We start from the raw sequence: 26,862 nt of genomic DNA on the forward strand, positions 1-26,862 counted from the left end.
TCCCAGAACTAGACCCTAAAGCTGAAATACTCCTGTTACTAGGGCGAGATGTTTTGCGGGCACACAAGGTCAGGCAGAGGGTTAATGGCCCTTATAATGCACCATTTGCCCAGCGTTTAGATCTAGGATGGGTTGTAGTCGGGGAGGTTTGTCTGGGTAATCTTCATAGGCCGACTGTCAGCACTCTCAAAACAGTTGTCCTGGAAAATGGTCGCCCAACAGTTTTTGAGCCATGCAACAGCCTTCTGCAACTCAAGGAAATGCCACACACAAATAGGCTGAGTAAAGCACCTGAGCAAGCTCTGGGACAGACTGTTTTTAACCGGACGGAAAATGACAAAAAACCAGCTCCCTCAATACAGGACGCCATTTTTATCAAAATAATGGACAATGCTGTGTATAGAGACGAGGACAACAGTTGGGTCGCCCCACTTCTGTTTAAAGAACCTCGCCAGCGACTGCCAAACAACAGAGCACAGCGCATTCGCCAGTCATCAAAGCCAGAACAATGCACAGAGGAAAACCCAGCAAACCATGCATCGAGATCATTGTCAGCAACTCAGGTAAAAAAGTCAACCTGGTTCACTGGACCATCCTTCATCCGCCATCCTCCTGCAGAGATACCACGCGTTAGCGGAATGTTCGACTTAATCGAACCCGACAAAGACTCAGAAATTAGGCCAGAAATCAGAACTTGTTAAGGCGGTAGCATGGTTGCCGCGTCTGTCACGGCGGTGGTGGACCGTGACGTCAAAATGACGTTTCAGGCCTGGCGCTTCCCTTGAAAAGACGGCGCAGCGCGTTGTCGTGCACCAGTCGATTTTTGTAACTTGGCGGCGCCGAGCACAACGAACCGGATGGACCGATGTGAGACCAGGCTCAGTGAGGAGGTGCGTTTGTACAGGCAGCTGTACGAAACTGCAGTGAAACAGCACAGGGAGCACGTAAACTCCCCAAACTGGTGCACAGAGATGGGCAGAACTTTTGGGAAAGAGGGAGAGTTCTGTAAGAATGTGTGGAAGAAGCTACGGGACAGATACGTAAAGGCAAAGAAGAGGGCAGAGACTCTGTTGATGCCGGGGGCTTCAAACCTTCACCTCTTTTAACTGAATTAAAAAATTAAAATGATCCGAAAACTGCAGCAGTATCATTAATTACAGTATTCTTGCTCTTGACAGCGGCATTGTTTTCTTCTCCACTTTCGTGGTTGTAGAGTAGAGGTAACCTTCACGTAGCAGCGCCACTTCTGTGACGGAGAAAATTGCAACTACTGGCGCGCAACGACTTGCGCCACTATATAGGGTCCTATGGCGGGCACGAACTCGTGACGTCATCAACACCGCTCGCGCGAGCAGACGCGGCAACCATGCTAGAGCCTTTACTCACCTCCAAGTACTCAACAGTAAACGTTTGAAGCGCTTTTCGACTTTCAAGTCCTTAGTCAGAGTTATGGCAAATCTTATCCACATTGCAAAATCTTTCAATGGGACCAATCCAAACAGCAAATGCAAAGGCTGGCATAAATGTCACCTACCTCATACTCCAGAGGAGATAGCTCAAGCAAAAACTGTCATCCTCAAAGAGACACAAAAGGCCCACTTTGATAAAGAACTTTCTGCTCTTAATGCTGGCAAGCTGATCTCAAAGCAGAGCCCTCTACAAAAGCTCAGTCCAATCCTGCAGGACGGTCTCATTTCTGTCGGAGGCCGACTCAAACATTCAGAAATTGAGAACTTTGAAAAGAGTCCGTTAATTCTCCCTAAACACAGTCACGTCTCCCTCCTGCTCACTCGTCATCACCACGAGCTGGTGGAACATCAAGGCCATCATCTGACGGAAGGAGCTATCAGGGCTGCCAGACTGTGGCTTTTAGGGTGCAAAACCCTAGTCAACTCAGTAATCCACAAATGTTCAACCTGCCGCAAATTGCGTGGGAAACAAGAACAACAACTGAACGCCTAAAAACTTGTTCTCCTTTTTATTTATGTCAGCCTTGATGTTTTCGGGCCCTGGACTATAACTGCCAGGCGTACCAGGGGCGGAGTAGCTGAAAGTAAGCGATGGGCCATTATGTTTACCTGCATGAGTTCAAGGGCTGTCCATATTGAGGTAATCGAATCTCAAGACACGTCCAGCTGCATAAATGCCCTCCGTGCCAAACAGTTGTTATCGGATTGGGGCACCAATTTTGTTGGATCTTCAAAGGAACTAGGAATGGACAAATCAATGCAGAAGTATCTAACAGAGCAAGGTTGCAGCTGGGAGTTCAATCCTCCACATGCCTCTCACATGGGAGGTTCTTGGGAGCGCATGATCGGAGTCGCCCGCAGAATCCTGGACTCCATGCTGCTGCGAAATAAGATACAACTGACTCACGAAGTGCAATGCACACTCATGGCTGAAATAACAGCCATCATAAACGTAAGGCCGCTTGTTCCAGTGTCGTCGGATCCAGAGAACCCCTTTATTCTATCCCCATCAATGGTCATTACACAGAAATCTTGCCTTCTATCCCCACCCGGAGACTTCTTGGATAAAGACCAGTACACCAAACAATGGAGACAAGTCCAAGCTCTTTCCAACCAGTTCTGGACACGCTGGAGGCATGAGTATTTGCCCACATTGCAACAAAGACAGAAATGGACTGTATCACGTAGAAACCTCCAAGTTGGTGACCTAGTTCTGCTAAAGGACAAGCAGGTTGCACGTAACAGCTGGCCCATGGCAAGGGTCACTGCCACATTCCCAGGCAAGGACAGTCGAGTAAGAAAGATCGAGGTAAAGGTTGTGTAAAGACATTTATGCGACCAGTTACAGAAGTTATCCTTCTCATGCCAAAGGACTGAATGTATAATGGATTGTTTAGTGTAGTGACCTTATTAGGCCAGGCGGGGAGTGTGTTGTCTTTAAGGCATTTCTATAAATAAGTAAGTTCATAAGGTTAAATAAATAATTCTAAAAATATTTCTGTTATTAAAAAGGATTGCAAGTTGTTTAGACAAACAGTTCATGCTTTATATAAGTTTGTATAAAGGAATATTATCGGTAAATTCTACTTCCGGTTCGGGTTACGTACTTCCGGTCTTGCGCGAGAAAAACAAAGATTCACATGCAAGACGCAGTATGGAAACGTTATCAGATGCCATCCACTCTGAATCGTCAGGCAGGAACGCCGTAAGTTGCATTATATGGCAGTTTATATTGATTAGTTTGGATATTATCGTTGATTTTCTGTAATGTTATTTTAGCGAGCTTGAAGCACTTAATTTGTGTATATATATATATATATATATATATATATATATGTCTCAACGTGTTGAGATAGTGTATTTTCTGTCATTTCAGTTTTCACCACATGTTCATGAAGGCAATTAAACAAGCTGCAACTAAACTCCAGGGTCTTCATTTGTGGTTTAACTCGGTGTCACCAACATCCTTGTTGAAAACACTACAGTGCAAATACACCTGAGCTTCTGATGCATTCTTAAGCTGCAGACACACAGGCGTTTCCACTTCTGGGTTACTGGAGTTAAGTTGTGCTTGGAACAGTAGAATCCAACCAAACTACATGAATTATTAAGCATAATTAAGGTTTAATTAGATCCAACCCAACAGGTGAAAGCCAAACCAACAGCACAGAGCAGGAGATGTCAGTCGGGCGCAGTCTGTGCTCTGTATACACGGTCTTTAAAGGAGCTGAAATCAATAAGTAAGGAAACAATAAGGAAAAATACCTGTGGGCGCACTGCAGCTCTGCAGGGAATTTGACATTTCCTTTTTTTGCCCTTCCAGAGCTGTCTCTCCATACTTTGTAATTTTTCTAAACTGCAGCTACAAGCAGAAGCTATTGATGGTCACTAGGCACTTATTCCGCATGACTCCCATTTAAAAGGCATCAATTTCACTCCAAAAGAGGTCAATATTTATTTTCAAGGAGTCACCGTAGTCTTCATTGGTAAATTTGGACAGTGTAAAAACTGACCTGGTGGTCACTTCAGAAACTATGCCTCTGTTAATAACATTTGAAGGCTCATGTAATGGCTTTAACGTCTGCGGTGTGGCTGACATCTGTGATTGGCAGCTGGCTCTCCTGCTCCTGAAATCAAGAGTCTGACATTTGGGGCTTCTGCTGAACATAAAGTGTGACTTTATTCTATTACTCGCAGCTCTTTTGTGTCCATTGTTAAGATGTTACACCCTCACAGATTGCAGTCTGTTCATTTTTTTTGTATTTGATTACCATTTTAGGGCAGTTAGAGGAACAAAGCTTAAGTAGCTACAGTTAGCTCGTCCAGCCTCTGATTTCGGGTCCGATGACCTGTTGCATTATAAGAATGACTTCATTTTCAGGGCCACTTCATTGTACATGTGCTCCATTGTCACAAAATTGTTTTTTAAGTACACATTGGAAAGGATAAGATGTGTGTGGGGGGAGGTTATGGCTGTCTACATTTGTCTGTGACTGTTACTACAGCAAAAGAAAGGTGTCCGGTGATGAAGACCAGAGCAGACGCCTTCCTTCCTGCTCTTCTGTTGCTTCGCCGCTCCTTCCACTGCATAAGGCATCATTTCATGCCATGCCTGAATTTTGAACTACCAAAGGACCTCCAGGCTCCCCCTCGTATTCTTTACAAAGAATTTAAAAAGCAAGGAAACGAAAGACACTCTTCCTTTGCCATTTCTGAAGCCTAAACTCTGAACTGGTCTTTATCTCCTGTCAGCAACGTAACATATGAAAACATCAGTTAAAATACATAAAGGCCTTGGGCTGCTTTCAAATTGTATTTCTTTGTATGTCTACGTATACACAAGACTGAGTTGGGTAAACACACCTGTGTCATTGCATTGCGGCTGCGGTGAAAAGTCCACAATATGAAAGTTGTTGACAGAAACATGGAGGTCTGTCTGTTCATAATGCAAAGTGGAAACAGGTTTGTGCTACATTCATGTTCAGGAAGTTCATCTCAACCGGCGATTCTGACACCATCCAAGATGATGACAGGTAGAGAGTAGTAACACTTAAACAACAGTGTTGGAAGGAGAACAAAATAACAACAGTACGAGCTTAAAAGCAGCAGCATCACAGGGGTCAATATGTCTTACACAGAGCCATGAGCGCAGCAACAGATTTAAGCCATTCACTGCTCTCTGTGCAGGGGAATAATAAAAAAAAACAGGCTTTTAAAAGGTTTTAAGGGCTCAGTTTGGAGGAACTGAGCAAATATGGTCCAACTTCTACTCTAGGTTTGATGGGTCTTATTTCACTGTAACCTCAGGTCCGTGTCAATATGTCTCGTAACTGAGTGGGTTTTCATCTTCTTGTTTTTGATTCTTTTACGTTACATCTGCTCGTAGGGCATGATTCATTATTAAATGTCAGCTATTTAATTTGCCTAATTGACTGAGAGCATCACGCTGCTGTAAGTGGAATGGGGTGTAATGAAGTTGTGGGAGGATGTCTGACAAGGAGGGGACTGACCTTTGTATTCTGGAGTGAACTCCTTCATCTCAGGAGGCAAAGACTCGTAGAAGCGCTGCTCTCTGCTGATCAGAGGCTTACACACTGTGTGGTCATCATAGCGCATCATACTGGTGTGACCCCCCACCTACAAAGACACAGATGAAAAGAGCTAATGGGCAAAACAGGGGACGCAAACAGTGAAACAACAACAAAAACAGGAAACCACAAGCCTCTCATTTCTTCCTGCATTCCAGATGTTTCAGTTTCTGATTACAGGTCTTTAAGCCCCCTTTATGTATCATATACAAGCACTAGATGACAGTACGACGTAGCATAAAACTTTATTATCATTCTTTTAGTGACGATTAATGTTGGTTTGCGTCGCGTTAAAAGGTTTCTTTTTTCTCAGAAAACACAAAGCTGTTTTTTTTTTTTTTTTTTTTTTTTTTTTTTTTAAATCGTCATGCTCCATTCGCACGCACCTGATGTATGAATGGCTCCAGAGGAACACCTGCTCGTGGTCGAAGTGAAGCCCCTCCCCCTGGCCCCGCCCCCTGTAGCTTGCTGTCCATGTTGTTGGTGTGAGGGAGGCACATGGCTCCTGGCGGACGCACCACGCCTCCTCCTGCCATGAGAGAAACGCTCATCAACTCTGGGAACATTTTTCTTTTATTTGTACAGCACAGCGGATATCGGGGAGACAAAGTGGGGCAACAATGTGAAGTTAAGGTCTAAACGGTCAAATCATGATAAAAAAATATTGCAACAACAAAAATAATCTGACCTCTGATGTCAGCTTTCTGTGCTCTTTGAACAGAGTGCCATAGATGTGTTAACAAAGGTAGGATTCACTGCAGTGTTGATAAAGATAAATCTTTTTACATCCTTTCCCACACTACACCTCTCCGGTTGCACGTTCAATCTTTGCTTTTTTCCTTATGAGTTGTGTGTTTTGGGGAAGGAACATCCTCTCCCTACCAACATCCTATATGCAACCTGGAAATATCTGAAAGCTTTCTATGAATCTGTATGCTGAAAACTGAAATAACAAATTGCAATATAATGCAGCAATTATGCTAGCTTTGTGTAAGTAGTCCGGGACTTACTGAGATCAGATGATAAAACTTTGAATATGATGTGCTCTGCAACTATTTGTGATAAGTTATCGGTTTTATAGGTGAATAAGTCAGCAGATAAAAACCTTAATCATTGGCCCTGTTGTGGTGTTGGAGGTTGTAATAGTGAAACAACAACAGGAGTGAAAAGAAAATATCGATCAACCATATTAACTCAGACTAAGGCTACGGCTACACGGAAACGTTTTTCACTGTAACCGATACTTTTGCTTATCGTTTGGCTGTCGCGGCCACACGGAGCCGGCGTTCCCACTACCCCAAAACGATAGTTTTGGAGAACGGGTTCCAGAGTGGGAAGATCTGAGAAAGGCGTCGTTTCGTTTCCATTGTTACAGCCAAAACGGATTCGTTTACATCTGCGTCACAGCCACATGGCCAACGCCAGTGACGTATACACATACGTCAGTGACCAGAACAAAAAGCGGCTTCCATTCAAAATCCGGAAGAAGAAGACAACACAACATTGATAGTAGACTGCTGCAGACACTGCTAACTACAGCGGCGTTGTTGAAGGAACAACGTGAGCTTCGCGCTGGTAGAAGTAGGGGCGTACACGCATGCGCATTGCTTCTTCTATTGTTCTGGTGTAACCGGTGGGGGTGGCTTACAGCGCACATAGAGGTGTGGCGTGTGTACTGCATCGTTTTCATCGTTTCCAGCTTTCCTGTGTGGTCGCAATAATTTTCGTACCCATTTTCAAAAAAACCCTCGTTTCGTTTCCGTGTAGCCGTAGCCTAAAGGAGCTGATAATTACTCGTAATTAATCCTAATTACATTAAAAAGAAACCAATCTGATGTAACTTGAATCTTTTACCTTCATAATGACACATTGTTTTCATCTGAATTTGACAGACATCTGAGGTGGACGTCAGTTGTTTTTTTATTTTGGGCCGAAGATTTAAGAGCTTTTGATTTATGTTTCATTTGCCTGAGATGATGTAGTTAATTCACAAATGTTTGTTTTTAAATCCCCGAGTTATGTTATGACTGACCGGCACCACAATGCAACAGCATGCTGCTGGTCTTACCCTGGGCATGGGCTCTGGTGTGCAGTGAAGGGGACGGGGGGGCACAGGGCACCACGGGCTGCTGGGAGCGCACGCCGGCCCCGGGGGGAGGCGGCGCCAGACCGAAAAACCACCTTGCAAAGCCTACAATGAGAGTGCTCCGATCCACCACTGGCAGCACAGAGACCCAGTGAGGGCAGAGGGTAGGGGGGCCGAGAAGGGGGGATGGCAGGAGAAGCAGGGTGTCAGTCAGGCAGGGTCACCGCTTCCTGCAAAGAGAGAGGATACAACATGAATTTTTGGGTCCACTTAGAATAAAATGTGGTCATAACTGGAAGAAAAACAAAACAAGCATTTCTGCATTTTTACCCAGATTTAGAAGCAATTTCTACATTTTAAACCGAGTGTAAAAGCCACATAAGGACAAATTTGTGGAGCGAAAAGAAAAATTCAAGATCATGATTCACTGAACAAAATTCTCATTTATAGGAGTTAAGAACAGCTGAATCTGAAGTGGCCAGCTCCACTTCCCCTTATAAAAATATCTCACACAAACCAGTATCCTCCTGGGCAAGTCCCCAGTCGTCTGAACGCGTAAACCTCCACATACACACATATTATAATTCTCTCTGTATATTTTATATATATATTTTATATATATATATATATATATATATATATATATATATATATATATATATATATATATATATATGAACCATCACCTAACCTAAAGGTGCTATATAAATAAAGTAACGAAATAATAAATAAAATAAACATTCTTGAAAAAGCTTAAATAAATTATTAAAATCACATTCATCAATACTCCTGATATAGAAGGTTTTTTCCTAACGCATTAGAATTGTTTTCTAAATGTGTACGAAGATGGCGCCCCTGTGTTTGGCTGGCCGTCTCTCTCTGCTAAGCGTATTACTGTTTTTCTTGTTTTTGCTGTCTGTTACACGGAGTGTATCACCGATCCAGGTGTATAATCACCTGACACTTCTTTATATTCGTAAGTCGTTGGATAAACTGCCAGTTTGCGGCTCTTATGGACACTCAAAGAGGCCTCCGCCTTTCCTGGAGTCTTTACCACCGCATATACGGCGTCTTCCTTGCTGGCTAAGGCTAGGCGTCCACTATTCCGGCACGTCAACGTAACTCGCCGGATTGGATGCCTAGTTGTCGCCGTGTTGCTACTACAGTGGGTGTGTGGGGCATGTAGAATGGCTCCGGGGGAAAGTAAATTTTTAGTTTCTCCCTCTAAAAATTTGAGTTTTGGAGGGAAATTAATGTGTATAAATCGTCAGCAATGGAACATTATTTCATATTGTACCATGGATCCGGATCTGCGAGCGAGGAGAGCTGCTATTGTGCTGCTGCTGCTGCTGCAACACAGGAGAACACATGATCTACTGTCATTGGATAACGCACTCCGTCTGCCGTGGCAAATTTGCATAAAGTCCGGCCGAGCCCAACTTTTTGACGTGCCGCAGGTCCGCCGCTCGCCGTGCCGGAATCCCAGCATGCTTTGCGAGCACGGCGACAACGATCGGCCGGATTTCATTGAAAATTAATTGAATGCGTTGGATACGGCTTGACGTGCCGGAATAGTGGACGCCTACCGTAACTCCTAAAAATCGCCGCAGAAAACGAGGAGGAGTCCTCGTTAAACTGAAAAGGTATCTGACGTCCCCCCTCCACGATCCACGCCGTCCACCAGCCGGATCCTCCACAGGCTACAATGGCTACGACTTGCAGGGATCCAAGGAGTACAGGTACCGGTGGCTCCGGCCGGTTCTCCATGACACCGGGGTGGTCTTTCTGTGTTGTCGGCTGGTGCGGAGCTCCCAGCGGGGCTGTGTGCCGGGGAATCTCCGCCTGCTCAGTCGCTTCTCCCACCTGACTGGCCGACGATTGGTTCACACGTCACTCATAAATACCAGATCCCTCGCAAATAAGAAATTTATACTGAATGACTTTTTTACATCACGCCATCTGGATTTCCTCCTGCTGACAGAGACCTGGTTGAAACCAGGTGATAACAGCGCCTTTTCGGAGCTCCTCCCTCCCGGCTGCTCCTTCTTCAGCACCCCGTGGGCTACCGGTCGGGGGGGCGGTCTGGCTGCTATATTCAAGGGGAGCTTCAGATGCCGGATGATAACCACTAGCAATTACCCCAGCTTCGAGCTGCAGCTGTTCGTGATCGACATCACCTGTCCTGTGCTGTGTGCCACAGTGTATCGCCCACCTGGATTTAATAAGGACTTTCTTCAAGAGTTCTCTGAATTTTTGTCCGATTTTATCCCAAAGTTTGATAAACTCTTGATCTGTGGTGACTTTAATATTCATGTCTGTTGTGCTGACAATCAACTGGCCAACGAATTTAAAGGCCTTTTGGAGTCCTTTGATCTTACACAATCTGTCAATGCACCAACACATGACCGTGGGCACACTCTTGACCTTGTCATCTCCCGTGGGCTTTCAGTTTCCCTCAGAGAAATAGTTGTCACTGCTATCTCAGATCACCTCCCTGTTGTCTTTGATTTTGCTGCGCCCCCTACCAGCCAATAAGCCTGTTCCCCCAGCTCGCAGATGCCGTACCTTTTCTCCAACAACGGCTGATGAGTTTGCTACTGCCTTCAGGGACTCAGCTGCTTGATAACAGGGCGCTGCCTACTCCCCTTTGCCCTGACTCCCTACTCTCCACTTTTAACTCCACCTGTTCTGCGATTCTTGACTCTGTTGCCCCTTTCCGGCAAAAACGTTCCAACACCAGGTCAGATCCCTGGTTGAATGGCCACACCCGTCTGCTCAGACGACAATGCAGACAGGCTGAACGGCGTTGGAAAAAGGATAAACTGCATGTGTCCTTGGGCTGGTTAAGGGACAGTTTGGCTTCTTACCAGAGAGCTCTAAAAGAGACCAAATCCAACTACTTGTCCTCTATTATAGCCAATAGTTCCCATCAACCAAGACTTCTATTTAACACTATTGACTCTGTTGTTAATCCACGCCCCACTGTCCTGTCCGATGCCTCCACTTCAACCTGTGAAGAGTTTGTCTCCTTTTTCACTGATAAGGTGGCATCTGTCAGGCAGAATATCAGGAACATGGATATGTCCCCTGTCGTTGCGTGTGCTCCTCCGGCTCAGACTGCTGCTTTTGAGCGGTTCGAGACCGTCTTGCTGTCGGCTTTCACTAAGGTGGTTAGTGGCATGAAACCCACAAACTGTCCCTTAGACATAATTCCAGCTAAGCTTTTAAAGGAGGTTTTTAGTTCTTTTGGTTCAAGTCTACTAGTCTTAATTAATACCCGTCTTAGCTCTGGGTCTGTTCCAGCTGCCTTCAAACACGCCATGGTTAGAGCAATTCTGCTCTCGAGAAATTTCAGTCTGGTTTTAGATCCTGACATAGCACAGAATCTGCGCTGTTAAAAGTGCACATTGATATTTCGCTGTCTGTTGACGCTGGGAACCCTGCTGTGCTGGTGCTGCTGGATCTCACAGCTGCCTTTGATACAGTAGACCATGCAGTCCTTGTATCCCACCTTGACCAGTATGTAGCCATCCGTGGCACCGCTCTCCAATGGTTTAGGTCATATCTGGCAGGCAGGAGTTTTGCTGTCATGATTGGTGACCTCTGTTCCTCAGACTCACCCTTGTCCTGTGGGGTACCACAGGGTTCTATTCTCAGCCCTATTCTATTTTCTTTATATTTGCTACCCCTGGGATCAATAATCGAAAAACACGACCTGTCCTTCCACTTTTATGCCAATGACCTTCAGTTATACTTGCCAATGCGACCAAATGATGACACTGCTTTCTCCAAGCTTCTGGACTGCATCTCGGACATAAAGCAGTGGCTTGCACAGAACTTTTTACTCTTGAATGATGACAAGACTGAATGTATTTTATTTGGGACCAGTGATGTTAAATGCTTTTACTTTAAATTCTGGTTCTCTGGCCCCGCATTTTAAATCTCATGTGAAAAATCTTGGTGTTACATTTGATAGTGGGCTGAAGTTTAACAAACAGATCAGCTCAGTCGTCAGCACAAGCTTCTTCCAGCTCCGCCTGTTGGCCAAAGTGAAGCCCTTCCTCAGTCGGCAGGACCTTGAAAAGGCAATCCACGCTTTTATCAGCTCCAGACTGGATTACTGTAATGCTCTCTATGTTGGCCTCAGTCAGACCTCTCTCTCACATCTTCAACTTGTGCAGAACGCTGCTGCCCGATTTTTAACGGACACTTCGAGGCGCGAACACATTACTCCTGTGCTATCGTCTCTTCATTGGCTTCCGGTACGATTCAGAATTGATTTTAAACTCCTGTTGTTTGTTTTTAACGCCACAAATGGCTTGGCACCTTCTTATCTGTCGGACATTTTAACTTTTCGCAACTGTGGTAGAACCCTGCGCTCTTCAGGTCAGCTTCTTTTAGAGGTCCCAAGGTCGAGATCTAAGTAGTGGGGTGATCGTTCCTTTGCCATTGCTGCTCCTAGACTGTGGAACAAACTGCCCCCTGATATCCGCACCATCACTGATCTCGGCCTTTTTAAATCGAAGCTTAAGACCGACCTTTTTAGACTGGCGTTCCAACTCTGATTAGGGCCACTATGTTCATTCTATCCGCTCTTTTTTTTAAAATTATCTTAATTTTATACAAATTTTATTCAATTAATTTTATTGCACTTGTGGAAGGCTTTTAATGCCCTGCAGCACTTTTAGCACTTTTACCATTTTTGAATCGTGTTTTATGTTTTGTTTTACGTATTGTTGTTTTTTATCCTGTTGTAAAGCACTTTGAGTACCAGTTGGTGATTGTAAAGGGCTATATAAATTAAATTTGATTGATTTGATTGATTGATTGACATTCTGTGACGTTGTTCTGACCCCCCAGATGTCCTCACAGTCCTCTGCTGACAATTTGAATTTTTAAAACATCATCTGTAATTATTAGAGTATATTTCTACATTTCAGATTTAATTCTCTTTGGCAAATGCAGTGAGCAGCAGAATGAAATCAAAGCCTGTCTGTTGCGGAGTAACATCTAAAACAAAAAGCACAATTACAAATGATTAATATGACCACGCTGGAGCCAGCAATGGATGCAATTTTTATTACCACATCAAAGAAGTAAAAACAATGCTCAAATATAAGACAGCTCCTTCCTAAAACCAGGTGTGTTTACCCTGAGAGACATTTACGTAATTTTCTAATGTTTACATTTGGCAAAAGAATGTGATCAGGTCTTTAAAATGTGTTGAAGCCAAATAGTGAAACTAAAATATATTTTCCAAGAGGACAAATAAGCACAAAGCCGGTCACTCGAGCTAAAGATCTGGTCCCAGGTGAGCAGTAAAGAGTGGATAGAGAGTGGTCAGCGTGTTTGGAAAACACAGATGTGGGCTGGTTTTGGACTAAAACTCCTGGGCTGAAACTGGTCTTACTCTGACTCTTACTCATCTACCGTCAGGGTGTCATGTCAGTAATTTACAATTAAATTATACTGGAAAACCTCAAACCAGAGGAGTGGGCAGCAAATGAATACCCACTATTCTTTAATAATGTATTAATGGTCTGAAAAGTGGGAGTAATCATCAGATATACACTGAATAAAGGTTTCTTCACTGCCTTTACCTGCAGTCCTCCTCTACACCTCAAATCTGCCCTACAGTGGCGTATCACCTAGCTAAAGACTGGATGAAATAAGGGATAAGAAAAAGAATAAAACAAGTGGAAAGCAGAGGCACACCCATAAATGAACCCACATCCTGCCTGTGTTTCTGAAGGCGTTATCTGGTCAGTGTCAGAGCTGCAGTGTGGCACGATGCTAAGTCAAGATATCACAGTGTAAGAGTTCACAAAAACAAAGGCAGCAATCTTACGTTATCTTTCCAAGTAACAAACAAGCTAAATTAAGCTGAACAGCTTAACTTTTAATCAGCTGAGAAAAGCAGAAATGCACCCACCCCCCGATTTAATTTATGATATTATGTACATTTGGCATTATTGCGGTCATTAACTTGTGTTTCCCTGTCTCAACAGGTATCATTTTAATGATGTTATGGTGTTTGTTGTCCCCTCTTTTCTGTCTTCTCAAACCCCAGCTGTTCGAGGCAGATGGCCTCCCTTCCTGAGTCTGGTTCTGCCAGAGGTTTCTTCCTGTTAAAAGGGAGTTGTTTCTCTCCACAGTCGCCTCATGCAAGCTCAGGACGGAAGATTGGACTGAAGAGAAGTTTCGGTGCAATCTGTTGGTTACCAATTCTTTGAATTGGCTTGTATGTATGAATTGGATTAATTTTGTATTTAATTTATTGGATGTGATTATGATTACAATTAATTGGACTCTAATTGGCTTGAATTGGACTATATTACTGAAGTGCCTTGAGCTTAAAGCTGCAGTCGGCAGGTTTTCAAAATTCCGAGTCTAAAGTCGGAAAATTCGAACTGATACAACTTTCAGGTCCCTCCCCCAACCTCTAACAAGCTCCGAATCACCCCCCAAACCGCTCCCCCTCTGTGGACGAGGTTGTGCACGTGAGTTCACACCAGTGTGCGCACACAAGCTGGGGCAGACTCACGCTCAGCAGCGTGTGCACAAGCTGTGATTGACAGGTAGGATTCCTCCACCCTAACTTGATTGGTTAAAAACAGCCGGGAGCGCTCGGTTTTTGCAAGCATGATTACAGGCTTCAGAGGGAGCTACAGATTTCGTTATTTTTCCTAAACAGCCTATTTAATATTCTACTTCCAGAATCCCATGACAGTTCAAGCTAATATGACTAAAAAAAAGTTGCCGACCGCAGCTTTAATATCTGTTGTGATTTGGTGCTATATAAATAAAACTGAATTAAATTGAATCTGTGAGTGAATGGTGGTGTGTTTTGTTATAGTGAGACCTTCAAATAACTGACCCAACCAAAGAATTTTAGAATTTGCTAACAGTTTACTGGCACAAAAAAAGACAGATAGGGTCCCATTTGTCCCAAACCAGACTGATCATATAATTCCCAAAACACAAGAAGTAACCTGAGAACCAGAAACTACCATGAGTGGCAAACCACTGCACTCCAATTGTCACTACAATGATTTCACACTTGAACAGATCCAACCAAAGGATCAGGGTGTCAGCACCACTGGTGATAAAGGCTATAAACTGCCACAGTGGTCAGAATAGGGAGTGGACCATACACACAAACAAACAAATAAAAAGGAGTTAGTCGGCCCTTACAAGACGCATTTCTGGATATTTTCGTGCAAGGTTGAGCAGACTAACGCAAACAATTCAAACAAAGCCAAAAAACACAGCAGGAAACAGTGAAATTGCCTGCTCAGAAACCGTAAAACACAAACAATAAATCACAAAATGAACAACTAAACATTTTAATATTAACAACTTAAAAACATTAGAAATGGGTACCCACCTCCAATCCAATTAAAACACCACCTCAAAACATCAAAATTTCAGATCTCTTACCACACTCACCTGAGCCAGAGTGAGGCTTGAGCCTCAGACAAACAAACAAACACACACACCTCTAGCTCTTTTATCAGCCCCTATTCCAATCACTGGCAATACAACAAAACCACCAGGTGACACTGGTTACAGTTAATAATAGAGATCATAGAGGTCAGTTTGAAATGCAGGGTTAAATGTTTCCTCAGGTCATTATGGCGCTTTGAGCTAGATTCACACCTTCTGACCAGTGTGCTGATGGTCCCTCTGAAAATACTTAATTATTATTCATTCAAAAATATGTACTTTTGTGTAATCGGGGTTCAAGTATCACTCTCCAGCTCCACGTTCTTGTCCAAATACGGTGAGAACTGAACGCTGAACTCAAGCGGTTTTAAGGTTCAACCTGGAAAGGTTTTCTTTGACTCTTTTTGTCTTCAGCACAGCTGTGAAACCATATGGTACAGATTGAAGCTGCAACAAAATACTAATTTTGCAAGTCAATAAAAAGAAAATATTCCTCTCTAATTTGAAGCCATTTGTTTATTCATGACGATGAAACAAAAAAGCTTAATCAGAAATAGTGTTGGCTGCAGATGTGTGGATATGTGAGGGATTCTAGTGAAATCTGAAAACAGAAAACATTACAACGGTCAAATAAATGTCCCTTGAATCACAACAAAGGTGATGAGTTTCCTCACAAAGCCAAGGAATGTTACTTTGAAAACAACCCCATAGCTTTTAACCACTGTTATACAAATCCTGGCTATGAACATGCAAGTAAAGAACAAGAAAAAAGTCTAGCATCCAATATCCCTGTAAACTGGAAGGATTTTACTGTGACTTTATCAGCCAGACAGCTTGTTTACTCCAATTTGACTTGAAAACAAGTGACACTCTAAAATCTCAACAATGCTATTCAGGCAAAAAAATTTTTTTTTTTTTTAAATTGCTTCCAATTATGTTCCTATTGTGCAAACTAACATTGTGCACCACACGGTGCGCAAATGTCACCATGACTGAGAGTCGGAAATCAGCAGTTTGAGCTCAAATCGCGATCCAACCTCGAGCCATGATGGGCATCAGATGCAGGCTGGAGCTCAGGGTGTAAACAGTGTTGCAAATGAACAGTAAACATCAGGCCACATCTGCTTCCATTCCAGCACTCTGATATAAGTCCACAGAGGGGCTCTGAGGATGTGTCAGATGATAGAAAAACACTCATTTTCAATTTAAAAATTACACATATGGTGGTAACCAATCAACTGCTGTGTTGTATCAAATATTGATTACAGCATCCGACTGTGACTGATTTTTTATTAGGGTTATGGAGATATAGCCAGAAATAAATATTAAAAAAAAAAATTTTCATCATAAATGCTGCATTTTTTTGTGAACAGATAAACATTTTTAGTCCAACTTTGCATACGGGTAAGTCCAACATTCCTGGAAGGCATAAAGATGGTTTTATCACAGTAGACTTTTCTTTTGTTTCTGACTTCACTGCATCTTTGTGCCCCTAAAACTTTTAAAACTACTGTTTTGCTGTGTACACACTCATTTCAAAGTTATAAACCACTCCAGCTGTGATAATGGCATTTTAAAATACTCCACATTGTTTGAACAGTGAGGCTTCGGGCTCATAATTCATTGTTTGACTCAGAATGGACTGTTGACATTTAAAAAGCTGCAGAAAACTATCATTTTGCCCGTCACGGCAGCGAGTGTAAAAGATTGCATGAAAGAGCTTGTTAGTGATATTTCCCTTCACATGTTCCCATTTTTCGTGTAAAAACTGACACTTGAGAGTGACCCCCATCACGAGGAGTCCAGTCTGCTCTATATGAGCCGTTTTTAGTGGCCTGAGCAGGCACTGCCCACCACTTCTAATCAGCTCTTTTGAATTTCGAGAATTATAATTATGTAAATTAAAGCTTTATAATTTTCCAAGATAGGACAAAGAGTAAATTACAAATAAAAATAACAACAAAATTCTCACATGCCATGTAAATCTTATTCACCTCAACAACTAATTACAGATAAATTCTTTATTCTCAATTTATCCCTGCTTACCCCATTACCTCCAGCTAAGATGTGTTAATCAGCTCCAGTATGCTAGTGTCCTGATTTAATTAAATGTATATATGCAAGTATGTATGTGTGTGTGTGTGTGTGTGTGTATATATATATATATATATATATATTCCCTACCCTTGTGTATTTATGTGTACAAGCATGTATGAATGTGACTATGTATGTATATATGATTTCATTATATGGGGAATAAGGGCTTGACAGGGTGGAAGGGGTTTTGAGTTCATATTGTGCTTCCACTGTTAATATTGTATACAAATGAACAGATGTATTATGTTTAAAACAAAACAAAAAACAGATGAGAAAGAAAAAAAAAATAACAACAAAATTTGTTTATTAAGTTAACAATGCAAAACATCTACCTATTTACCTATTCTCTGTACCCGATGGATCCTCCAGCGTCACAGGGGGCTGCAGCTTAACTTAGCTTAACTTAGCTTAACTTAAGCTAAGTTAACCTAACTTAAGTTAACTTAGGTAACACAAAGACGGACAACCTTCATCTTTAGAGATGAAACAGGAGGATTTAGGGTTTTGTACTTTATGTCTTTTGTATTTGAAATTAATATTTAGCTTCTCTGCTTTAGAAGTTTGTCAAACTGCTGTGAAAACAGAGCCAAGACAGCTGTCATATATTGCAAAGAGAGACATCTAATCATTTAGCTGATAAATATACTAAATGATTGAAAAGAAAAGGAAGCGTAACACCTGACTCACCAACACTGACAGATATTTTACCCACTGCTCTGGTTTGTTGAGTCCTCTTTGTACTCTGTATTCAGTGAATTGGTGGCACAGAGACAACAGGTGTGTGTCCAGCAGGCATATATGAAGTGTGATGCAGCAGAGGACCACGAATAGGCCGGTGGAGGGAAAAGTCAAGGACAATTTACCACCCTCTGCTATCTCTTCAACACAATAATCTCCTCCCCCTCACTCAAAATCCCCATTTGTCTCCTCCACAATTTCAACGTTTCTTTTTCCAAGGGCAGAGTGAAACACAAATTAACCCAGATCAACACAACATATATGTTTGCCTACTCACACACTTTTCTCATCCCTACTAACCTAAACAAGAAGGGGTAAACCTACATTTAGTGTGTGAAAAAGATAGTAAAAAGGGATTTGCATGGATCCCTACCTAAACGTTTCTGCAGACCAATCACTCCCCTAACGAGCAGCTTTCTGCAGAAGGACAGCACTGAGCCTTGCAAAAATAGCTAAAAAGCATGTCATCTTTGACAAAGCCCAAGATGCTCCCCTGACCTCTAAACTCTCCAGATACCAATCTGATAGAATCCGTGGGAAACAAGACCAATACACAAAGACCTTTCCCACAATCTACAGGGCCCAAAGGGTCCTTTGCTAAGGTCCTGGTACCAGATACTCCAGGACACCTTCAGATGTTCTTTGACCACAACTGGGCTGATCAGAGCTCTTTTAGCAGGATGAGAAGAGCACACTGAATATTAGGCAGGGGGTTATAATGTTATGGCTGATCGGTATTGTTGGGAGAAGAATTAGTGAAAGGGTTTTCACAGTCGATTTTAACCTCCAGACCAGGTTAGGTTTGCAGCCTTAATTACCATGGTGATTGAGTGAAAGTGAGGCACCATTGTGGCAGTAACCCAATAATCTCTCCTCGTAGCACACCAAACAAACAAAGAAAGACACAAACAACTCCTTCTCTAATCTGCTCCCCTGTGTCCTACCAGGTGTGGTGAATGACCCGAGCAGCCATCCAGTCAGCTTAGAGGATCTGTGTGAGCATACCCGACGTCATTGGCCATCACCGGGACAAAGCCGCGGGGTCACTACAGCTCGACGGCGCTCACAGACTGATTAAGCAGCTATTTCTGACTGACTGAACATAAGTTTGTGTGTGTGTGAGGGAATCTTTCTGTCCTTCAGCGAGTCAGAGATGTGAGAGCCAATTAACGACTTCCAGGAACATCTAAGAGTACAAGTGAACACTTACCACTTTGTTGTTCAACCCCTTACACATATATATACACACGTGTGTGTATGTATATATATATATATATATATATATATATATATATGTGTGTATATATGTTAAAGATTTTACTACCGTTTCAAACCATGCAGAACAAATGTTTCTTTCATCAGTTTCTCCAAAAACATGTTAATTTTTGTACTTTTTGTTATTAGCATGACCAAAGAAGAATCATTTATACAGATCCAGACAACATAGAATTAATGAAACTGCTGCAGTGATTATCTTCTATTTTAGTCAGTTTTGACAGAGTGAAGCGTTTACATAAAAGTACATCCGATAAAAACAAAGGGAAAAATGTTTTTCCCAGAACTAGTTTTTGGAATAAAACAGAGGAGGTTTGACGTCAGTGTTTAAAAGTGTTCAAAACCAGGAAAGAAAAGTGGCGGTCCATTTTTAGAGAGGAAAAATTACACTATTTAGACATTTCTGGCTGAAGTCCAGCAGTTAAGCCCTCTAAGCTCCTCTTTTCTATGTTCCCTGACCCTGTAGAATTTATGTTAAGTTTCTGAAATATTAAAGCAAATGAGAACTACCCAGAAAATTTCGGAAATCCCGACATACCATGAAAATACCCAAAGAAGAGACAGAAACAGGAACAATGTAATAACATTTTAACAAGATGTATTAGTCAGTCACTTACCTAAATCTATTTAATCCATTTATCTGCCAGTTTTTACTCTACTCTGCTTCTGGTTACCATGGAGACGGCGCCGCAGATGGCTGCCTCGGTACTTCGCTCTCTCGTGTTTTTTACGTTTTTGTGCATTTGTCGTGTTTTCTGTGCTCCTTCTCTGGTCACTTACTCCAGAGAAGAACTCCTAAACATTGGTATAACCACCAGCAAAGTTTTTTCTTCGGTTCTCATCGATCCGGAAAACTTGACAGAACTACTCATTGGAGGAGCAGCAGCTCTCTGTGGTCTCCGCTGGAGACGCCGGACACATCGGGGGAAGCGAGCCGGCGCACTTGTCAGATTGCGGCAGCGGGGGTTTCGCACTGCGCTCCCGTCTATTCACCTGGCCAACGTCCGCTCTCTGGCGAACAAGGTGGACGAACTGCAGCTCCTCAATACAACCAACACGGACTTCAACAGATCTGCTGCCTTGTGCTTCACCGAAACCTGGCTCGGTGAGCACATCCCGGACACTGCTCTCTACCTGCCTGGATTTCACCTGCACCGAGCGGACCGGATAACGGAGCTTACGGGGAAAACGAGGGGAGGCGGAATCTGCTTTTACATTAACGAAGGTTGGTGTACTGATGTCACGGTCCTAAACAAATCATGCAGTCCTCAACTAGAAACACTCTTCATCAACTGTAAACCGTTCTATTCGCCGCGGGAGTTTTCCTCGTTTGTTCTGGTCGGAGTCTACATCCCTCCTCAGGCCTGTGTTACTGAGGCGTTACAACACCTGGCCGACCAGATTAATAACGTGGAGAAAAAACACCCGGACTCTCTGCTCATTGTTTTGGGGGACTTTAACAGAGCAAACCTCAGCCACGAACTGCCAAAATATAAACAGCATATTAAGTGTCCCACCAGGGACACAAACACTCTGGACCACTGTTACACTGTTTTTAAGAACTCATATAACTCTGTCCCCCGTGCAGCCCTGGGACTCTCTGACCACTGCATGGTTCATCTTATCCCGACCTACAGGCAGAAGCTGAAATCTGCTAAGCCTGTGGTCAAGACGGTGAGGAGATGGACCAACAACGCCAAAGTGGAATTACAAGCCTGCTTTGACTGCACTGATTGGAGTGTTTTTGAGACTGCAGCCTCAGACCTGCATGAACTGACTGATACCGTGACATCTTACATCAGCTTTTGTGAGGACATGTGTGTGCCCACCAAAACCTTCCGCACATACAGCAACAACAAACCCTGGTTCACTGCAAAACTCAGGCAACTTCGTCAGGCCAAGGAGGAGGCCTACAGAAGTGGGGACAGAGTCCTGTACAACCAGGCCAGAAACACGCTGACAATGGAGGTGAAAGCAGCCAAGAGGAGCTACGCTGAAAAGATTAAAAACAGCCTTTCAGCCAACGATCCAGCGTCAGTGTGGAGAGGCCTGCAGTCCATCACCAACTACAGGAGACCATCCCCAAACACTGCAGCGAATCATCAACTGGCTGACGAGCTGAATGTGTTCTACTGCAGGTTTGACACATTCACACCTCTCCACCTCCCCCCCCCCCATTGACATCACCTGCCACTCTGCCACCTTTCCCCTCTGACCCCCCACCAGCACTCACGATCTGTGAAGAGGATGTTCTGTCAGTCTTTCACAGACAAAAGATCAGGAAGGCACCCGGCCCAGACGGTGTGTCACCTTCCTGCCTGAAGGTCTGCGCTGACCAACTGGCCCCCATCTTCACCCGGATCTTCAACAGATCCCTGGAGCTGTGCGAAGTCCCCTCATGCTTCAAACTCTCCACAATAATCCCGGTCCCCAAGAAACCCACCATCACAGGACTGAATGACTACAGGCCTGTTGCCCTCACATCTGTAGTCATGAAGTCCTTCGAGAGACTGGTGTTGGGGTACCTGAAGGACATTACAGACCCCCTGCTGGACCCCCTGCAGTTCGCCTACCGAGCGAACAGGTCAGCGGATGATGCCGTTAACATGGGACTGCACTACATCCTGCAACACCTCGACTCTGCAGGGACGTACGCCAGGATCCTGTTTGTCGACTTCAGTTCGGCGTTCAACACCATCGTCCCAGCCATCCTCCGCAACAAACTCACCCAGCTCACTGTGCCCTCCTCCACCTGTCAGTGGATTACAAACTTCCTGACTGACAGGAAGCAGCAGGTGAGGCTGAGGAGCATCACATCCAGCACCCGGACCATCAGCACAGGTGCCCCCCAGGGGTGTGTACTCTCCCCACTGCTCTTCTCCCTTTACACCAACGACTGCACCTCAAGAGACCCGTCTGTTAAACTCCTGAAGTTTGCAGATGACACAACAGTCATCGGCCTCATCCGGGACGGTGATGAGTCTGCATACAGACGGGAGGTTGAATGGCTGGTCTGCTGGTGTGGTCAGAACAATCTGGAGCTGAACACGCTAAAAACAGTGGAGATGACAGTGGACTTTAGGAGAAGCCCCCCCACTCTTCCACCCATCACCATCACCAACAACGCAGTGTCTGCTGTGGAATCCTTCAGGTTTCTGGGCCCCACAATCTCTCAGGACCTGAAGTGGGAGACCAACACAGTCACTACCATCAAAAAGGCCCAGCAGAGGTTGTACTTCCTGCGGCAGCTCAGGAAGCTCAACCTACCTAAGGAGCTGCTGATCCAGTTTTACACCGCCATTGTTCAGTCTGTTCTCTGTTCATCCATCACCGTTTGGTTCGGATCAACCACCAAACAGGAAAAAAACAGACTGCAACGGACAATAAGGTCTGCAGAGAAGATTATTGGTGTCAGCCTGCCCTCCATCCAGGATCTGTACCTGTCCAGAGTCAGGAAACGGGCAGGTTACATCTCTGCAGACCCATCACACCCTGGACACAAACTGTTTAAACTCCTCCCTTCTGCAAGGCGCTACAGAACTCTGTACGCCAAAACAACAAGACACAGGAACAGTTTCTTCCCTCAGGCTGTCTCTGTGTTAAACAGCTAAAACCGGACTTCAGTGTTTCATCCTTGCACCATGCACCAATTTGCAATTCTATGTCTATTTTTTTGTAATTGTTGCACTAAAGAGAGTGAGGTGTAACCGGAGTCAAATTCCTCGTGTGTGTCCACATACCTGGCAATAAAAAGCGATTCTGATTCTGATTCATCAAGGTGTCTCCCACTTGGTCACATTTTATTTAATCCAAAAGGTGACTAAATATGCTTATATACAAAAGGCACTTGTGTCATCTGCAATAAAATCATCTGATGTAATGAGATTATAATCTGTCTGGGGTCAACAACACGAACATACTGGCACAAATTTACTGAATATGCAGCAATAGTTACGGATGCGTAAACGCCTTATCTACCCATCGGGAGCTCTGGGTTGTGACAACCACAGTCAACCAAAAGCAGCCAATCACAGCCTTGTAGTAAGGATTAACAAGGGTGTCATTATGTGCCTTTGCCACAAAAAGGAAAACATCCTGGTTTGTACAGTTTATCCTGCTGGCAGTAAAGTCCAATCTGATCCCAACCTGCCTTTTTTTAAATTTTTTATTAACATTTTCTGACATTTAAACTTTCTCTAAAACATTCTACATTGAGAAAGGGAACCCCAGGTATCAAGCATTTAAAGTTTATTTGTATACGGCAACAAATGGATAGGATAGAGGCCTTCCATGAGATCTAAACAATGAGCAGCACCATAAAACTAGCGACTTAAGCCTGGTTTATAGTCGGTAACGCAAGACACAACGCAAGACGCAAGACAAAACGCAAGCCCTTGCGCGGTTGCAAGCCCCCCCTTGCGTGTGTCACCTCAATTTTCTAAACTTCACGCAAGACGCCAGACCCGAGCAGAGCTATAGAGTAGCCACTCTGGACGCGAGCACAAGCCACTATCTAGTCCAGCCGGCTAGCTGCTAGCATGGCCCTATTCCAGCCACGTGATTGGTTCAGGGCGGTGCAACTCTCGTTCTCATTGGCTGTTCGTGTTGTCTGTCAAAAGATGGACGAATGGAATCTATGGAAAAGTATATCGACCATGTTTCATATCTCTATCGAGGAAAAGTTATTCATCGATAGCTATCGTTATCGTTTTATCTCCCAGCCCTATCTGCACATGTACAGATATACAGTTATTCATTCTATGAAAATACTATCTGTAATAAACGTTCAATTAAAAAAACAAATAAAAAAAAACAAGCTACTATCTACATCACATCTGGCGGCGTGTTGATCTTCCGGTTTCATCCCCTAATAAAAGACCGCTGTTTTCAAACGCCAAGGTAGAAAGCGAAGAAGAAGAAGAAGAAGCATGAATCCCATAGACGTAATATATATAATATATTACGTCTATAATGAATCCACTCGAAGAGAGACTTGCCGAAGAGAGACTTGCCGAAGAGGTCCTGGCGGTGAATTTCCTTTCATTGTAGTAGGTTTGTCATTGAAAAAACCCGCTACTCCACCTACTGTCCTGGCGGTGAATCGCCACGCAGCACACGCAAGCGCCGGCAAAGCTAAATGAAGCATAAAGCCTGGTTTATAGTCGGTAACGCAAGACGCAAAGCAAGACGCAAGAAGAAACGCAAGCCCTTGCACGGTTGCAAGCCCCCCATTGCGAGCTTGCGTGTGTCACCTCAATTTTCTAAACTTCACGCAAGAAAAGACGCAAGCCTACTACTTGAAAACGACATACTCATCGATCAGACAGCATGCAGAGCGTTTACACACAGTGCACTTCACTCCTGCCCGAGCCGAAATCAGCCGGCCTGAAAAGCTGATTTCGCTTAAGCTATAAACTCTGTAAATATATAACTTTAGCAACATTTGAAACATTTTCAGGCGAGAAAGTAGTCGTTTAGACCCCCAAGGTGTTGAAAATCTGACAAAATACCGGCTATTTACAAGAAGAAGAAGCATGAATCACTCGAAGAGGTCCTGGCGGTGAATTTCCTTTCATCATAGTAGGCTTGTCATTGAAAAAACCCGCTACTCCACCTACTCTCCTGGCAGTGAATCGCCATGCAGCACACGCAAGCGCCGGCAAAGCTAAATGAAGTATAAACGTCTCGAGCCATTAACATACGCGCAAGAAGAAAGCGCAAGGGCAGTTAAAAGAAGTATAACTCAGCCTTAAACGTCTCGAGCCATTAACACAAGCGCAAGACCCAAGCGCAAGGGCAGTTAAAAGAAGTATAACTCAGCCTTTAGTTAGGCAGGAATAGCATTTTATTTGATGACTGATTCAGGCTTTCTGTTTTTCAACACCTGCTTCTGTCTGCTTTCCATATGGAGGCGCCATTCACCTTAAACGAGCCTAACGACAACAGGAAAGTGGCCGGGAAAATGGCGACAAATGAGGGATTAGCTGTTAATGTTGTTGCTAAATTGTCTCTGAGTCTCAATTCAACATATTTGTTCTCATGGCACAACATTAAGTGCTGCCAGCAACCATTACTACCATCTGTGTTGACTGAACATGATGCTAAGAAACACAACGCTTTAAAGAAAAATATTTCTAGCATAAACACAATGAACTAACCAAACCTAGAGGAGAACTTTTTGTCATTTGTGCAGACAGCTGCACATAAACCAGCTCTGTCTTCACCCGTGTCATTATTTTGTCTGCTGTCATGCTCCCACACCTGGTTTAGTCCCACAGCTGCTGGTCTGTTTTCTTAGTTTCTTTACACTTTTTGCTATTGCTGGTTGCTCTGAAGTTGCATTTTTCTTTTTCACTTACGACCTTGTGACCTTGTGTTAGCGTGATGTTAATGGTAAGGTATGGCATTTGTCTCCGGGCCTCTGCTGGGTATTATTCTTTCATTAGTATAAAACAATAATCAAATGAAATGGGCTATACACTAATAGCACAGTTTGATTTTTGAGTATCTTGATGATTAGTAAAAAAATAAATTAATGGAGACATGTGCAGGCATCTGGTCATGGGGCCCTGCATCTGTGAGTGTTACTGTCTGTGGCTGAAATTTATAAACAGTATTTGCATCAATGTATATCAACGTTTTTGGTGTTTTAATAAAGTCAGTGTTTTAATAAAATCAGCTTTAAATGCGTTTAAATCCTGTTTTCATTGGCATTCATAGATGCTGGTTAGCCTTTCGAGACACTGGCCGACACGCAACAAGACCAACTGTTGTTTATAAAAGCGTTCAAAATCTATATCAGGACATCCATTTCCTGGGATATAAGATAAACTCTGTGATATGTTGTTGGTTTTGTTAAGATAAACTGTCTCTCTGCACTAAAGGAGGGTCTAATGAGTTTTGGAAATAGATGTTTAAAGCGATCACATGGTTCTCTGGCTGTGGAAAACCAAACCACATCTTAGCTAGAACCAACTGAGAAATGCCTCTACAACTAAAGCAGTTCTAGTTCTGGTGCTAAAGGGATACCAAAGGGCTATTACAACTGGCCTGAGAACGGCGTGGGTTCCACTAAAAAAAGCTGACAAAAACAATAAAAAAAAGGTTGAGATATTTTGGTTTGTTTCTTTTACAGCCAACTGAGTGTGGGTCCAACCAAGAAACACAAGTTAAATATGATTTTTAAGGATGGTAAAAGGTGAAGAAACAAACTAAAGCAAACAGCTTTCATGTGAGTCAGATAGACTTTAACTGTCCATTACAGAGGCAGCATGTTTAACAGTTAAGCCTTTAAAGGGTCTGTTGAACATCAAGATTAGTGCCGGATGTACTGTAAACTCTGGAAGACTTGATTTATTGACTAATATGAAAATTGATTCATAGTTCATATTCATAATAGGAAATGTGATGCTGATGATTAACTGATTTGATGAAATAACTGAAAAATGAAAACGGGAAGGCTTTCTGCTATGGGATCACCCAGCTGCAACATTCAATTTTTAAAAAACGATACTTCAAAACGGAAGTTACAGATGCATTACAGATTCAAAGGTATGTGGTACAAAAATGTAAAGTGGGAAGGTAAGCCACCTTCCCACTTTTACATTTTTCTCAGGAAGGGTGATTCGCAAATGCACTCAAGATTCTCTTTCCTTTTTCACAT

At 43.4% G+C, this 26,862-nt stretch overlaps 1 protein-coding gene across 2 annotated transcripts in view; it reads right to left on the reverse strand.

Moving 5' to 3' along the window:
- ip6k1 (inositol hexakisphosphate kinase 1) overlaps positions 1 to 26,862 on the reverse strand; it is a 151,941-nt gene that overhangs the window by 35,227 nt on the left and 89,852 nt on the right. For both annotated transcript variants that reach the window (XM_075461826.1, XM_075461827.1), the window contains exons 2-4: positions 7,626 to 7,873; positions 5,944 to 6,086; positions 5,480 to 5,606 (exon numbers count right to left, since the gene is read on the reverse strand). In XM_075461826.1, coding sequence (XP_075317941.1) covers positions 5,480 to 5,606; positions 5,944 to 6,057 — 241 coding nt within the window. In that variant the 5' untranslated portion in view covers positions 6,058 to 6,086; positions 7,626 to 7,873. The remainder of the gene's footprint in view (positions 1 to 5,479; positions 5,607 to 5,943; positions 6,087 to 7,625; positions 7,874 to 26,862) is intronic.

The sequence above is a fragment of the Odontesthes bonariensis genome, chromosome 3 (genome assembly GCF_027942865.1).
Source record: "Odontesthes bonariensis isolate fOdoBon6 chromosome 3, fOdoBon6.hap1, whole genome shotgun sequence".
Taxonomy (NCBI): Eukaryota; Metazoa; Chordata; class Actinopteri; order Atheriniformes; family Atherinopsidae; genus Odontesthes; species Odontesthes bonariensis.